This window comes from Carassius carassius, chromosome 22 (assembly GCF_963082965.1).
Source record: "Carassius carassius chromosome 22, fCarCar2.1, whole genome shotgun sequence".
Taxonomy (NCBI): Eukaryota; Metazoa; Chordata; class Actinopteri; order Cypriniformes; family Cyprinidae; genus Carassius; species Carassius carassius.
The window spans coordinates 28,929,487-28,945,453 of record NC_081776.1 but is presented as its reverse complement, the minus strand read 5'-3'; the positions used below and the strand labels follow the sequence as shown (position 1 = coordinate 28,945,453).

The window sequence follows — 15,967 nt, the reverse complement described above, 5'->3', positions numbered from 1 at the left end:
GTACCTTTTGTTACTACTCATTTCCTGTAGGTACAAGATATGTACCAGGAAAGTACATGTACTGTAAGTGCTACCAACATTTCATTACATGTATGTAATATGTGTGTGACACATAAAGAAATTTGTGAGGAACAGATTGACATTTACGCACCTGTCAAATCTCATTCAGTGTCTCCATTAGTTAGTTAACACACCTGATTCATCAGCTCTATGATTGAAACATTATGATTAAACTCAGCTGGATGTGAATGTCTGTTAATTCATTTCTAACTCACAATATATAAAAGTGAACCAGTTTTAAATGAAGCTGGTGCATTCTGCATTACTGTGACACAAATACACCTGTATTGATTATTTACTCATGTTTACTTATTTTACTTAAATTTGAATCATAAACATTTATCTCTCGAAATTTGTTACATTCAACAAATAATATCTAATGCTTCCTCATCTAACCAAAGGGTCTGTGGACCCTTCCCCCAAAAGGCGCCTATCACCTCAAAATGAACAGAACAGGCCTATTCATTCATCAAGATTCTCTGATTCGAGCTGGTCTCGTCAATTCACTTCAGCAGAGACCAACTGGAGCCCCAAAGTGCATCAGGACCCTTTATCAAACAGACGAGACTTAGAAGTATCAAACTTAGTCTTATTAATTGATACATTAAGTATCATATGCATCTTTTAGAAAGGTGTGTTTGAACTAAGAAACTGATGTTTCCTTCAGGCTGTAGATCTGCTGAATATCAAACTGTACCATAGCTTCATGTCTTTATTTCTTTCCTCTTTCCTGCTTAAGCTTTAACCCTTTTTCCTATGCCAACTGTATGCATGTGTGTGTGTGTGTGTGTGTGTGTGTTAGACAAGTAATAAAGTAGTTATGTAGTTAATAAAGTCTTATTGTATCACACTTGAGGTTGTTCATTGTTTGCTCATAACTGAAGTCCCTAATCATGCAGATTTTAGCTACATGCTCTGAGTAGTATTGTACAGTAAGAAAGTTATTTTCCTTAACCAGGAAATTAACGTTCTTAGAATTGACAGACAGTTGACACTGAGAGGCCAAGTAAAAACTTACAGCGGATCTAAATATTTATAATTACTCATAACTAGTTATGATTGATTATTCATATTTCCCCTTTGAGCTGATTCATAACACAACAAACAGAGGGATTCGGTCTGTCTGCGGTGACTCATGTTTTCTGACACCTTTAACAAAAAAAGAGAGAGAACAAAAACCACAAAACATGCTGAGCATCTCAGAACAAAATCTCCAGATGCTCTCCTGAGAACCAGACTGAAAAACCTGATCAGCTGTCTGGACTTTTGATGTACCAGCAACAACCTGAACATTTCAGAAACTTTACAACATCATCTGTTACTGTAAAATTAATACATGCGTTTCAGCCTCATTTACATAAACACAAACCACATTGTTGAAACACTTATTTTCAGTGTCCTTCTGCAGTGAGTTGAAGTTCCCTTTTACACGAATACTTGAAGTATTTCCAAAAAACACTTCCTTTCTACAGAAATACCGGTCACACAAACAGATGAGGAACACAACTCACAACACAGTCCACTACAGGAGAGAGAAACTAGTGTTAGTTTACTGACACTGAAGCTGTCTGATAGTGGAAATGAAAATATAGAAAAGGGTAAAACTCTGAAAATATGCAGAGAAGAAGAAACAACATTGATCATGTTTAAGAATATGTGGACGTCGTACGAGGTAAAGTCAGAAAAGAGATCACAGATTTAATGCCACGAGAATCCAGTCATCCAGTCATATATATATATCAACTGCACCATAAACGTCTAGAATTGTGAATGATAGCATGGATAAAGGTTCAATAATGGACTCAGAAGACCGAATAGAAAGGATTGTTGATATCTACGTCAGTGCAGAGGCTGTAAGAGACATGAAACATAAGAAAGAGACAGAAGACTTCAACACAGAAGAACCCCGAACACCTCGACACAGAGAAGACTTCAACACAGAAGAACCCCGAACACCTCGACACAGAGAAGACTTCAACACAGAAGAACCCCGAACACCTCGACACAGAGAAGACTTCAACACAGAAGAACCCCGAACACCTCGACACAGAGAAGACTTCAACACAGAGGAACCCCGAACACCTCGACACACAGGTAACTGAGATTAAAGGACATTTTCTGATTATTCACTCTCTTCCAGGTCCTCCAGTATGATCTGACATGCAGTCTTTGCATTCTCCATTTGTTGATGGTGGTTAATGGTTTACTTTCTTCTGAAAGCGACTGATCGTTTTGCTAGAAAATACACTTATTTATCAACCAGGGTCATGTGGATTAATTTAAAGCTTCCCAAATATGGATTTTTGACCTTTAGAAAAGGTTTATTTTGAGACCTGTTCACGTTTTCCTCCAAACCCAAAAATATCATCGGCTGAAAAAAGTAATATACAGTGAAACTCAGATGAGTAAATAATCAGGAAACCATTTTTGAATGAACTGTTCTTCTGCATTTACTCACAAAACACAAGAACAAAAACCACACTAATAAGCGTCTGACAAGCGTTAAAGTTAGTCTACAGTTCACATGTTTTCAGAAGATGTGAGTCGTATGATATGAGGAAGTGAAGAGACTAATATCATATCTATCTATCTTTAGGAAGTGATGGTGTGACGATCTCCAGAGCAGCTGGTGTGTGTTTGGGGCTGGTGTGTGTTCTTCTGCTGACTGCAGTCATAGTGTTGTGTGTCATCTTCACTCAAGAGAGACAACAACTACTTACTAAGATCACCAACCTCACAGAAGAGAGAGACCAGTTGAAATCAGAAAGAAAAGATCTTCTGAAGAAGTTTGCGGGTTAGTTTCTTCAGTCTTAACTTGATCTAAAGCAGACTTTAAAGTGGACTGTCCTGGATCTGTTGTGTAGCTAATGCTTGTAATTGACCTTTCTTTAGCTCTTTATGTTTATAATGATTAATGATAATTTAGGGATGTCAGCTGAGTATAAATAATAATTTAAGACATATCTTAAAGTGGCTTTATAAGTCAATATTCATTTAATTGTGCATAAGCATTTCATTACAGTTTTTCTGGATTGCTAAAACAATTCATGAAACAAAATTCACAATTTTCTCACAACTATAAGCACAATCTCAAAACTACACACCAACTTGTTCAAACTTCAAAATATTTAAGTCAAAAACAGTCTCTTTTGTCAGAATCTTTGGCCTCAGATGAGACACAAATCTGTCAAATACACAGACTGCTTCAGTGTCTAGAAAACATTAGTGAGATCAGTTTAAAACACTGTTACAGAAACCTCCCTTTCCTTTTGAAAGTCATTGTCTGGTACAGTATACAACATAAACACAGCGTACAGATACAGTGAAATTAAGAGATAATCTTTAAATAAGATGTAAAGAGCTCTTGCAGTGGATTAAAAGCACTCAAAAAAAAAACACCTGAAAATTGAATATGAACACACAATACAGTAAACTGTCAGTTATTGTACAGTAATTAATAAATAATACTATAAACAACTATAATAAAATATACACTACTAGTACAAGTAATACAAATAACCTTTTTAATTTGGTTCCCGTGGTTAATTTTAGTTCAAGCACTAGTAAAATAATTTATTAAAAGTACATTTATTTCATATTAAGAATAGTTCAAATCTATTGACATATTTACTATCGCTCTAGACTTTATTATTAAATGCATTTTAGTGTTTTTATATTTCACTAGGGATGTCTTATCTGTGTTAATAGATGGATGGAAGTTTAATCAATCCAGTCTTTACTTCTTTTCTTCTGAGACGAAGAACTGGACTGACAGCAGAAGATACTGTACAGAGAGAGAAGCAGATCTGATCATCATCAACAACAGAGAGGAACAAGTCAGTGTGTGTGTGTGTGTGTGTGTGTGAGAGCGAGTGTGTGTGTGTGTGTGTGTGTGTGTGTGTGTGTGTGTGTGTGTGTGTGTGTGTGTGTGTGTGAGTGAGTGGTGTTTCGTTTTTAAATGAAAGATAATGTGCTGAAATGTGTCTTTGCTCGTGTTATAAATCATGTTATTGTTTGACTTCTCAGGATTTTGTGAAGAATATTACTGGTAGTTCTGATCATTTCTGGATTGGTCTGACTGATATTGAAGAGGAGGACAGATGGAAATGGGTTGATGGCAGCACACTGACCTCTGGGTGAGAAATCACTGAACTGAACTGATTATTATATAATTAATGACTGTCTCAGTCAGTATCATATCACACAGAAAGCAGCTCTGAACTAACTCTGATCTGTTGAAGCAGGTCCTGGGCGTCTGGAGAGCCAAACAACTATCAGGGAACAGAAGACTGTGCTAATACTCTTTCATCAGAATGGTTTGATACTCATTGTAATAATAGTGTTAAATGGATCTGTGAGAAGAATATTCTTAAATAAATGATACATTACAATAAAAATGTACATATATGCATTATAAACAAATAAATATGTCAGTAATTTTACCTGTTTATTTTTGTTTTTGTTTTTTTTGAATGGCACATTAATTAGGTTATTTTGTAAAACCAAATAAAAAATAAATAGAAAAAAAACATTGTAACATTATAATTTTTATATGAAACTTTTTAAAATCACTTTTCGAATTTTTAGATCTGAACTAAAATCTGAATGTGAAAAACAACAGTGATGTTTTTACAGACTGAAATAAAATCAGTAATACACTGATAATAATAGAAATATTCATAAAAACAGCTTTGATCCAATATTCTTCACCAAAATGATCATGATTTTAGGAGAATTACTCAGTACATCAGTAAAGTTTGATTTGAAATGTGACTCTTTTTTTTTCAGCTTTTTTGTTATTACAGTAAGACAATAAACCTACTTGAGGATGATTTACTTGTTTTCAAAAACTGGTATATTTCCTGAACCACGTGAAGATGAATATAAATGGAAAGTTGCAGAAGCAAATCACATAAACCGCTTCTAATGTTTGACTGAGAATATGAACAATATTCTGACTGTAGAAATCAGGATATGGTCGAACAAGTATTCTTCTTTATAAACACTTTCTAGCATCAGTATGATCGGTACCTCACCAAATATAAGGAGACTCATTCGTTATCACTATATGAAGCAATTACATGTTATTTATTTATAACATTTTATGACTGTTTGTTTTATGCTAGTGAAAGAAAAAATTGCTAACACAGCAAGCCCAGATTATACCCAAACTGACTGACATTTCCTTTAAAGTCCAGCCTCGTTAAAGTGAGTGAATAATGGACTGAAGGAAGAGCATCAGATGCAGTCGCTGCTAAAAACTGTTCAGCCGTCTGAACTTCTGATGTAACGACCTGAAGCGAATCAAACATCGAAGGGTTTCAACACCAGATGAACAAGCCCCTGACGTCTTTACACATAAACAGACAAACTGTGCTAATGATTGTGTTTTCACATCTTTATTAATGGTCATTGTGTTTTTGAGGAAATGTTTTAGTACAATACCTGAGGGAAGGGAAGGAGTTATTGTGATATAATATATTCATTTGAACCTTGTTTACCACACCAAGCATTGTTGAAGATCAAGTTCCTTTCTGCATAAATACTGACCACACAAACACAGATGAGGAGCACAACAGTCCACTCCAGGAGAGAAACTAATGTTCTTGAGGACACCGAAACTAGAGAAAATTACAACCTGCAAAATGCACAGAGAAAATGGAAAAAAGGCTTTGCAAATATTCACGTTATTATAACACTTGCGCAAATGTTTTTATTAATTGTGTTTTATTTGTCTTTTGACCTCAGTCTGTTTAGTTACTCATTCTGTTCACCTGTTATTTAGTTCATTATCTCAGTTTCAGTGTATTTATAACCTTCAGGTTTTGTGTGTGTGTGTGTGTGTGTGTGTGTGTGTGTAGGGGGGGGGGTGTAATGTTTTACTCTTTTAAATATAGAAATAAGCAAGTAAATTTACATGACAAGCAAGTGTTTTTGTTCTCTTTGTTGTCGAATAATATAATTAATGTGACAAATGAACAGTGACAAATGAAGGCAAGCAGGACATAATATAGATGGGCAGGTATTATGTTCATGATGAAATTGTCCACTACAGAGTGCTCTCTCACTTATTCACTCACTTATATTCGTTCACTGTGCTGATATAGAGCACTCAACTATAATTAATTGAGTGTATTATATTAATTTGCTTTTAACTTATGATATATATATCCAAAGATTTAATTTTATTCACATTTTTGTATAAAGGTTTTAAGTATTTGTAATTTTATGATTTGTTTTTGTAGATTTTTTTTATTTATTATTTGTGCTCGGGATTTTAACCCATAAGAACCCGGACCAATTTCCCCTTATAGGAAAATTATGGGGCATATAAAACAGACTAAATGGACCACTTAAAACATGTTTCTGCAGTTGTTTTTTTAAATACAACCACTCCTTGTCAAAGATCTGTAATGTTACATAAATGTGACATTGGGCGTTTATGATACATTTTTAATGTTACATATTTGTCACATTGGGCTTTTATTTCTCATTTGAAAAAAATAACATTTTGTCAGTTTTCTTGCTAAATAACTTTTTTCTATTTATTTTCTTTTCCACAACATTTTCAAAATTATAACTTTTCTGAAAACAAAACTTTTCCAGAAGTAATACAGTTTCTGCATTTTATTTGCTTTGCCACATATTTCAAAACCACATAACTGTGACCATTCAATTTTACAACAACTTTTTTGTAACTTATCAAAATTCTACCTTTTCAGGTATACGGTTTAACCAGAAATAAAGTTTTAGAATATTTTTTCACAACTCGAAAATGTGCAAACTGAATAAAAATAAATAACTACCTCACACTGGAGGTAAACATGTTGAACATGCATGTAGTGCAATAACATTGCAGAAATGTGTATATTGTGCAATAAAACTGTAAACAAACAAACAATACAATGCTCAGTGGAAAAAAAAACTTGTTCACTCTGATCAAACCATTGTTATCACTTTTCTCACTTTTTTGGCAATTTAGGGCAGATGGAAGTTTTTGAAGCAATTTCTGTCCTCAGTGAAGCAAAGCCACACATCACATTTCTCACAGACAGTGGTGGTTGCAAGGACTTTGCAGAATTTGCAACGGCCACGTGTGTCACATTTTGCAGGCCAATGTGCAACCTGGTCAGTGCGAACATCATCTGGTACTCCAACACCAACTCTCTTGGGTCGTGGTGGTGGTGGTGAAGATGTGCGGTGAATTGTTGGCCGACCTCTTTGTGCTTGCACAAGAATTAGGCTAGTGGCAACAGTACATTCTGAAAATCAAGATGTTTCCTGAATCTATTTATGTTATTCTAACTACAAAAAAGATCAAATAACCTTAAAATAGTACCAACATATGATATGAACATATGTTATACCTGTTTTATACCATATGCTGCATACCTGTTGTAGTTACAGGTATGCAAAAAAAATTCTAAAGTACATTTCATTAACAATGTTATTCATTTTACAATTATTTTGTTTACATATGTTAAAATATGCTTTTAATTGAGCAGCAGAATATATATAACACTAAAATGATTGAATCAGCTAAATTATTTGAGCAGCTAATTACCATTTTCCTTAATGTGACACATACGTCACATCAAAATTCCACCTACTGTTTTAAGGTTAACAGCCCGATGTGACACATATGTCACCACAACATTTTCATAACTTGTTTTATATCAATTTGTACAAGACATGTTTTAAAATCAGGTCAAGTGTAATCTATGATATGTTATTAAAACATTAGAATTGTTGCATGGGTTGAAACATACCTTTAGTAACAAAAACAAGAGTTTTTAAAAATTGCTGACACTGCAACATGTGCACACAAGGCAGGCCACCATTTTGGAAATGTTACCATGGCAACAAAAATGCACAGATTGTCACATGACTGAACCTGGATGTTCTTTAAATGTCACTTAGGGACTTCCTGGGTTGAAAGTAAGGGATAATGCTTTAAAAAGACCCTTTCCAGATAATCACCAGTGTTTGTGACACCCACGTCACCACGGGTTCTTATGGGTTAACTATAGTTTTTGCTGACATAACAACTTTGAATTAAGGATTATCAGCCCATATTTGGTCTGTTGTCTCAATTCTATAATAAAGTTTTTAGTGATGTGACGTCATAAAGCTGCGCCGCACTCATGCTGTCACAGTTCTTGAATTCGCTGGCTTATGCTCTCTTTGTGTGTTTGGTTCTATTGGAGGCGTGACCACTGATTACCACTCACCTGATCACCACCGACAGCTGCAGTCACTTTCACCGGCCTATATATGTTCTCATCTCACTTCCTGTCTTTGTCAGATTGTTTGGAGTTTTGTGTGAGTCTTCATGTCCCTGGCTGTCGTGTTCCCACATTATTGTCCTAGTTCCTGTTTTGTCTTCATGGTCGTTCCGTTCCTTGTGTTCCACGGAAGACTGGTTGCCCATCTGGGTTCCTGTGCTGCCAGGAGAGTACCATCGTGCGCTTGCTTCTGCTACAACTCTTTGTTTTCTTAATAAAGAACTGAGATTTCACTCGCTACTGAATCCTCCTTATTTCTCCTGACAGAACGATCTGACCATCGATGGATTCACCGAGTGCGGCCGAGTTAAGAGTTCCTGGTCAACAACACTGCTCGTATGGAACATCAAGAGAAACAAATGGCGGCTACAGGTCACGCAGTGCAAACCTTGGCAGCGCAGGTGTCCGAGCTCACCACTCACCTTCAACAGCTTCTTGTGCCCACTGAGCCACCCACACCGCCTGTTCTCCCCACCCCTCCGAGAAGCAATCACCAGCATGAGCCTCGTCTACCAGCTCCGGTAATGTATGCCGGTGAGCCAAACTTTTGGAGAGCGTTTTTGACTTAATGTGCATTATTCTTCTTTCTTCAGCCACTCACATTCACCACAGAGCAGTCGAAGGTGGCCCTGGTTATATCGCTGCTTTCAGGACGTGCTGCTCAGTGGGGAACGGCGGTGTGGGAGATTCAAGATCCCTGCTGTGCCTCGTTCCAAGCACTCTCCGAGGAGATGAGATGGGTTTTCGACCGCGCAGGGTGGCGTCAACTCGCCGAGCTTCGTTAGGGGGACAGACCCGTCTCTGACTATTCAATCGAGTTCTGCACCCTAGCAGCAGAGTGCAAATAGAACGAGGAGGCGCTGTGGGACATGTTCCTGCATGGGTTGGCTGACCGCATTCAGAAGGACATTTTTTACGCTGGAGCTTCCCACGGATCTTAACGGCCTCATTGATCTGGCACTTCGGGTGGATGCACGGTTACAGCGACTAGAGGCGTACTCGTCAGACAGTGGTTTCCGAGTTCCCGGAGCATCACAGAACCAGCAGGGGTAATACTGTTAGGGGAATTTACAGTTATAACTCAAGGACCAGGTGTTGTCGCAATGAAGACCAGGAGTCAGAGATGAGTTCAATTAATAATAATAATTTTACTTGAAGAAAATAGTTTGTAGTTTCATAAGCAGAAGTCGGCTTCAATACTCTTGACGGAGTTCGTAGGCCGCTCTTCCGTACAATACAAAATCAACCACAGTTATACTCCAGACAGAAGACATTAGTTGCGTCAAATCTCTGGTCAGCAGCAATCTGATTGGTTCCAAAATCTAGATAAACTTAGACAATCTTCACATATAGTCATAAACATCTTCAGCATATCTCAAATGATTGGAGCAGGCGTCAGCAAGGGTGAAGAAGACACCTCATCTCAGGTCCGGATGTCAACAGAAACTATTCTTCTGTCCAGAACATAGGTGCTGACACACACACACATACACACAAAGCCCATATCTACAATTCAAGGTTCTCTAGCACTGGCAAGTCTCTTATCACTACGGTTGGATACACACACATAATAGGCAGACATTAATCTTGAGGAATAGAAATACAGGATAGAACAGGATTCTGAATATCTAGTATACATTTCTAAATATCACAGTTCTACATTTCTCTTCGTCCCTCGCAGCGCACGTAGAGGAAGGGCCTCCCCTGACCCTTTTAGCTGACCTTGTGACCCTAGGAGAAGGAATACACTCACATATGCTTCTGTCTGTTACTTCTTAACACTTCTAAAAGGGAAAATATATATCTGTGTAAGCATGCATCTATCTATACGTATATAGATGGCCTTTTACTTATTTAGTTAAATCATACAACAATCTTGGAGGTTAAATACTGATCCATAACTTGATTAATAGTTACACAATATTAATGAGATAATTAATATATATTGAAGAAAGGATATGATCAGCGGCATCCACCCAATCCTCTCCTTCAATACGGACAGTAGAACGTTTGATCATGAACCCATGCAGGTCGGTAAAGCTTGGCTTTCCCGGGAGGAGAGAGAGAGGTGGAGGATGAAGGGACTCTGCCTCTACTGTGGAGGATCTGGATATATTTTAAGGGACTGCTCAGTAAAAGACCAAGCCTGGCAGTAGGACTTAGGTAACTGTTGGGTGGACTGGCTACAGAGAAACCCTCATCATCAACTCTCCTCCCGGTAAGACTGCAATGGCCAACCACGTCTCATCTGTGTCAAGCCTTACTGGACTCATGGGCGGAAGGTAATTTCATGGACAAATCACTTGCTCTTCACCTTCAAATTCCAGTCACCTCGTCTCCTCAAAAGACTTCTTTCAGCACACTGAACGAACAAGAACATGCAACATCACCCTCGTCACATCCCCCTGTGGTCTTCCAAGCACTCGTCAATGGCGTGCTGAGAGATATGGTTGATCAGTTCAATTATGTCTACCTGGATGACATATTGATATTTTCTTCTCTCAAGGAGCATGTTCAGCACATTAGACAATTGCTCCAGAGGTAGCTAGAGAATGGGCTTTTTTTCAAGGCAGAGAAATGCGTGTTTCATGCACAGTCTCTTCTTTTCCTAGGGTACATCATCTCATCTAATGGAATGCGCATGGATCCTGACAAGATCAAGGCTGTGGTAGATTGGCCAAGTCCAGATTCCCTTAAGGCCCTACAGAGGTTTCTGGGGTTCGCCAATTTTTACCGACGTTTTATTCATAATTTATAGCCAACTAGCCGCGTCTCTGACGACCTTGACTTCCTCACAAATGGCGTTCAGGTGGTCTGGTGTAGCCGAAGCTGCAGTTACCTAACTCCAAGAGCTGTTTCGGCTCCCATTCTGATTGCCCCTGATTCCTCATGTCAGTTCATGGTGGAGGTCGACGCGTCAGAGGTGGGGGTAGGTGCGGTTCTTTCTCAGCGCTCTCCTTCAGATGACAAGATGAATCCCTGTGCGTTTTATACTCCTCGTCTGTTGCCAGCCGAACGTAACTACGACATTGGTAACAGAGAGTTGTTGGCAGTCAAGCTAGCATTGGAGGATTGGCGTCATTGGTTAGAGGGGTCGGGGGTGTTCGCCCGTCTACTCCCAAGTGCATTTTACCTGAGAAGCTCATTGTTTCCACACGCACATGGGAGATCGAGTCGAAGGTCAAATCAGCCTTAGAAGGGGTAACACCTCTGCCCGGCGGATTATTATTCAATTATTCGTGCCTGAGAGATTACGGTCAGACATTATTCGATGGGATCATTGCTCCAATGTGGCATGTCATCCAGGAGTTAATCAAACCAGTTTTTTGGTAAAGCAACGATTTTGGTGGCCAGGTATGGCTTGCGACATTCAGGATTTTGTTCTGGCATGTTCAGTTTTGTAGGGGAATGTACAGTTAAAACCCAAGGACCAGATATGTCGTAATGAAGACCAGGAGTCAGAGATGAGTTCAATTAATAATAATAATTTTACTTGAAGAATATAGTTTGCAGTTTCATCAGCAGAAGTCAGCTTCAATACTCTCGACGGAATTCATAGGCCACTCCTGTACAATTCAAAATCAACCACAGTTATACCCTGACAGGGGATACTAATTGTGTCAATGCATAAGTCAACAAAATTCTGATTGGTTCCAAAACCTAGATAAACTCTCCAAAGACGTATATCTGATATGCTGGACATTGGCAGTTGAACGTTTGTCCTGGGACTGTCTGAGCTTCTCCCTCTACAGACAGATACTAACACACATACACAGAGAACCTATCAGAACTTCAAGGCTGCCTAGTCCTACCTAGAATTTTATCAGTATGGTTCGTTACTCACACACTATAAAGTCATCATCTTAGAGAGTAGAAGTACAGCATAAAGCAGGATTCTTTAATATCTTGTAAGCGCACATAAGGTTACACATTACACTCTTGCCATACCTTGATTAATAGTCAAACAAGAAATCATGTAATAATATAATTAATATCAATATGAAGGATATGGCAACTCGGCATCCACTCCTTCAGTCTGTGCATGTGGTAAGACTTCCAATCAACCTCTAAATGGGTTGCTTCAAATGCTGCCAGTCCCTTAGAGACCCTGGTCCCACATTGCACTCGATTTTGTTACTGCCTTCCCAGGGCAAGATGGTAATTTTGAACGTCATGGACTGGTTCTTGAAGGCGGCTCATTTTATTTACTTGCCCAAATTATCTTCTGCTAAGGAGACAACGGTGGCTGTCGTAGATCATGTCTTTCGTATACATGGCCACCCGATAGACGTGGTTTTCAACAGGTGGCCCCAATTTATATCCAAATTCTGGAGGGAGTTTTGTAGATTACTGGGGTCGAGTGTGAGTCTGTCCTCGGGTTTCCATCCCCAGAGCAATGGTCAAACCGAGCGAGCCAACCATGATTTTGAGAGAGTGTTTTGATGTTTGGTGTCCAAGAATCCTTCCTCCTGAAACCAACAGCTCTCTTGGGTTGAGTACGCACATAACTCGTTACCAGTATCGTCCACGGGCCTCTCTATCAAACATCGTATAGACTTTAAAATATTGCTTATTACTTAAAAGCCTTGAATGGTTTAGCACCTGAGCTCCTGTTACATTATAATCCTCCACGTTTGCTGCGTTCTCAAAACTCAGGCAATTTGATAATACCTAGAATATCAAAATCAACTGCGGGCGGCAGATCCTTTTCCTATTTGGCGCCTAAACTCTGGAATAACCTACCTAACATTGTTCGGGAGGCAGACACACTCTTGCAGTTTAAATCTAGATTAAAGACCCATCTCTTTAACCTGGCTTACACATAACATACTAATATGTTTTTAATATCCAAATCCGTTAAAGGATTTTTAGCCTGCATTAATTAGGTAAACCGGAACCGGGAACACTTCCCATAACACCCGATGTACTTGCTACATCATTAGAAGAATGGCATCTACGCTAATATTAGTCTGTTTCTCTCTTATTCCGAGGTCACCGTAGCCACCAGATCCAGTCTGTGTCCAGATCAGAGGGTCACTGCAGTCACCCGGATCCAGTACGTATCCAGACCAGGTGGTGGATCAGCACCTAGAAAGGACTTCTACAGCCCTGAAAGACAGCGGAGACCAGGACAACTAGAGCCCCAGATACAGATCCCCTGTAAAGACCTTGTCTCAGACGACCACCAGGACAAGACCACAGGAAACAGATGATTCTTCTGCACAATCTGACTTTGCTGCAGCCTGGAATTGAATTGCTGGTTTCGTCTGGTCAGAGGAGAACTGGCCCCCCACCTGAGCCTGGTTTCTCCCAAGGTTTTTTTCTCCATTCTGTCACCGATGGAGTTTTGGTTCCTTGCCGCTGTCGCCTCTGGCTTGCTTAGTTGGGGTCACGTCATTTACAGCGATATCTTTGACTTGATTGCAAATGAAAACACAGACACTATTTAAACTGAACAGAGATGACATCACTGAATTCAATGATGAACTGTCTTTAACTGTCATTTTGCATTATTGACAAACCAATTTTTCCTAGTTTGGAATCTGAAGTTGCGGTCCCCTCTGCTCACTCTTTCGTCCAGAGGTGTCATCACACATGGAATAGAGCCCGTGAGACTTTGCTCCAGGTGGGGGCACGAACCAAGGCTCAAGCCGATTACTGTCACGGTTCTTGAATTCGCTGGCTCATGCCCTCTGTGTGTGTTTGGTTGGAGGTGTGGCCACTGATTACCACTCACCTGATCACCACGGACAGCTGCAGTCACTTTCATCTGCCTATATATGTTCTCATCTCACTTCTTGTCTTTGTCAGATCATTTGGAGTTTTGTGTGAGTAGTCCTGTCCCTGGCTGTCTTGTTCCTGCGTTATTGTCTTGGTTCCTGTTTTGTCTTCATGGTAGTTCCGTTCCCCGTGTTCCATGGAAGACTGGTTGCCCATCTGCGTCCTTGTGCTGCCAGAAGAGGACTATCATGCACTTGCTTCCGTCTGACCCACCGCTACAACTCTGTTTTCTCAATAAAGAACTGAGATTTCACTCGCTGCTGAATCCTCCTTATTTATCCTGACACATGCTTCTGAGATTTGGCTGAAGAAAGGTGTGTGCTATTAATAACTTAAAGTATTTATACCAGTACAGCTCATTTAGAATAATTATCTGTAAAAACTTAATATGTAAATTATTACTGAATGCAAAACAGCAATGCTTTATCTAGTTAATGAAAGTTATTTTCTGTAAAAAAAATTCGGAACTGTGTATTCAGTGATTCGAAGAACTCGAATTGCCGCTTGCTGCCGACACCTGCTGCTTAAACAGTGTAAATGCAACGAGAACGTTTATAATTACTTTTACAAACAGCTAATTTTTTTAAACATTATACCAAATATAAATCGTAATACAGTTGTGAACCTTATAATTTGTGTCCTTTTAATAATTTGTGCACTAGTTTTGGTTAATAGTTTGTTTAATGCCTTTTAACTCTCAGTTTGACTGACTCCCTCACCCAGTGTGCTGACTACTGAACTAGGGAGCTGATTGAGAGGCACCCAGAGACTTAGTTTGGACTTATTTTTATTTTTGTTAATTATTCTCATCTTACACAGGACAGAGTGTCCGAACACAGAAAAACTCTGTCACTGCATGCTGTTTATCTTCATTCTTTGCTGAACAAATAATGCAGTTGAGACCAGTAACTTTATAATCAGAATCTGAATCAGAAAGAGCTTTATTGCCAAGTATGCTTGCGTATACAAGGAATTTGTTATAGTGACATAAGCTTCCAGTACAAAGAGACAACACACAGACAAAAAAAAAAATAGGCAAATAAGTGTATAAACAATTGTGCTATAAATGATAATGGAATAGGATTGAGTAAGATGCAGGGATGTACTAGGATGGAGGGGTAAAAAATAAATATAAGGATATTGCACATTTTTTGCATAAGTATAAGTGGGGAACATTTAACTGTTCATGATGTACAGGTCCTTCTAAAAAAATTAGCATATTGTGATAAAGTTCATTATTTTCCATAATGTAATGATAAAAATTAAACTTTCATATATTTAAGATTCATTGCACACCAACTGAAATATTTCAGGTCTTTTATTGTTTTAATACTGATGATTTTGGCATACATCTCATGAAAACCCTCAAAAAATTAGCATATTTCATCCGACCAATAAAAAAAAAGTGTTTTTAATACAAAAAAAGTCAACCTTCAATTGTGTTCAGTTATGCACTTAATACTTGGTCAGGAATCCTTTTGCAGAAATGACTGCTTCAATGCGGCGTGGCATGGAGGCAATCAGCCTGTGGCACTGCTGAGGTGTTATGGAGGCCCAGGATGCTTCGATAGCGGCCTTAAGCTCATCCAGAGTGTTGGGTCTTGCGTCTCTCAACTTTCTCTTCACAATATCCCACAGATTCTCTATGGGGTTCAGGTCAGAAGAGTTGGCAGGCCAATTGAGCACAGTAATACCATGGTCAGTAAACCATTTACCAGTAGTTTTGGCACTGTGAGCAGGTGCCAGGTCGTGCTGAAAAAAGAAATCTTCATCTCCATAAAGCTTTTCAGCAGATGGAAACATGAAGTGCTCCAAAATCTCCTGATAGCTAGCTGCATTGA

At 38.8% G+C, this 15,967-nt stretch overlaps 2 protein-coding genes across 2 annotated transcripts in view; both read left to right on the top strand.

Moving 5' to 3' along the window:
* Positions 1 to 1,819: 1,819 nt before the first annotated feature.
* The window catches only part of LOC132099274 (C-type lectin domain family 4 member M-like), a 151,838-nt gene continuing 137,690 nt past the window's right edge, over positions 1,820 to 15,967 (top strand). Inside the window, exon 1 of the mRNA XM_059505710.1 lies at positions 1,820 to 2,154. Within this exon, the coding sequence (XP_059361693.1) occupies positions 1,839 to 2,154 (316 nt within the window). The 5' untranslated portion in view covers positions 1,820 to 1,838. The remainder of the gene's footprint in view (positions 2,155 to 15,967) is intronic.
* On the top strand, positions 3,473 to 4,832 carry LOC132098527 (C-type lectin domain family 4 member M-like). The gene is made up of 4 exons (XM_059504612.1): positions 3,473 to 3,488; positions 3,769 to 3,896; positions 4,087 to 4,196; positions 4,305 to 4,832. Exons 1-4 carry the CDS (start codon positions 3,473 to 3,475, stop codon positions 4,435 to 4,437), a joined length of 387 nt encoding a protein of 128 aa, XP_059360595.1. The 3' UTR covers positions 4,438 to 4,832.

Bases quoted from the DNA above. Each gene is read 5' to 3' on its own strand.
- LOC132098527 (XM_059504612.1), top strand. The intron at 3,897-4,086 runs GTCAGTGTGTGT...TTGACTTCTCAG, and splicing joins TCAACAACAGAGAGGAACAA to GATTTTGTGAAGAATATTAC. The intron at 4,197-4,304 runs GTGAGAAATCAC...CTGTTGAAGCAG, and splicing joins GGCAGCACACTGACCTCTGG to GTCCTGGGCGTCTGGAGAGC.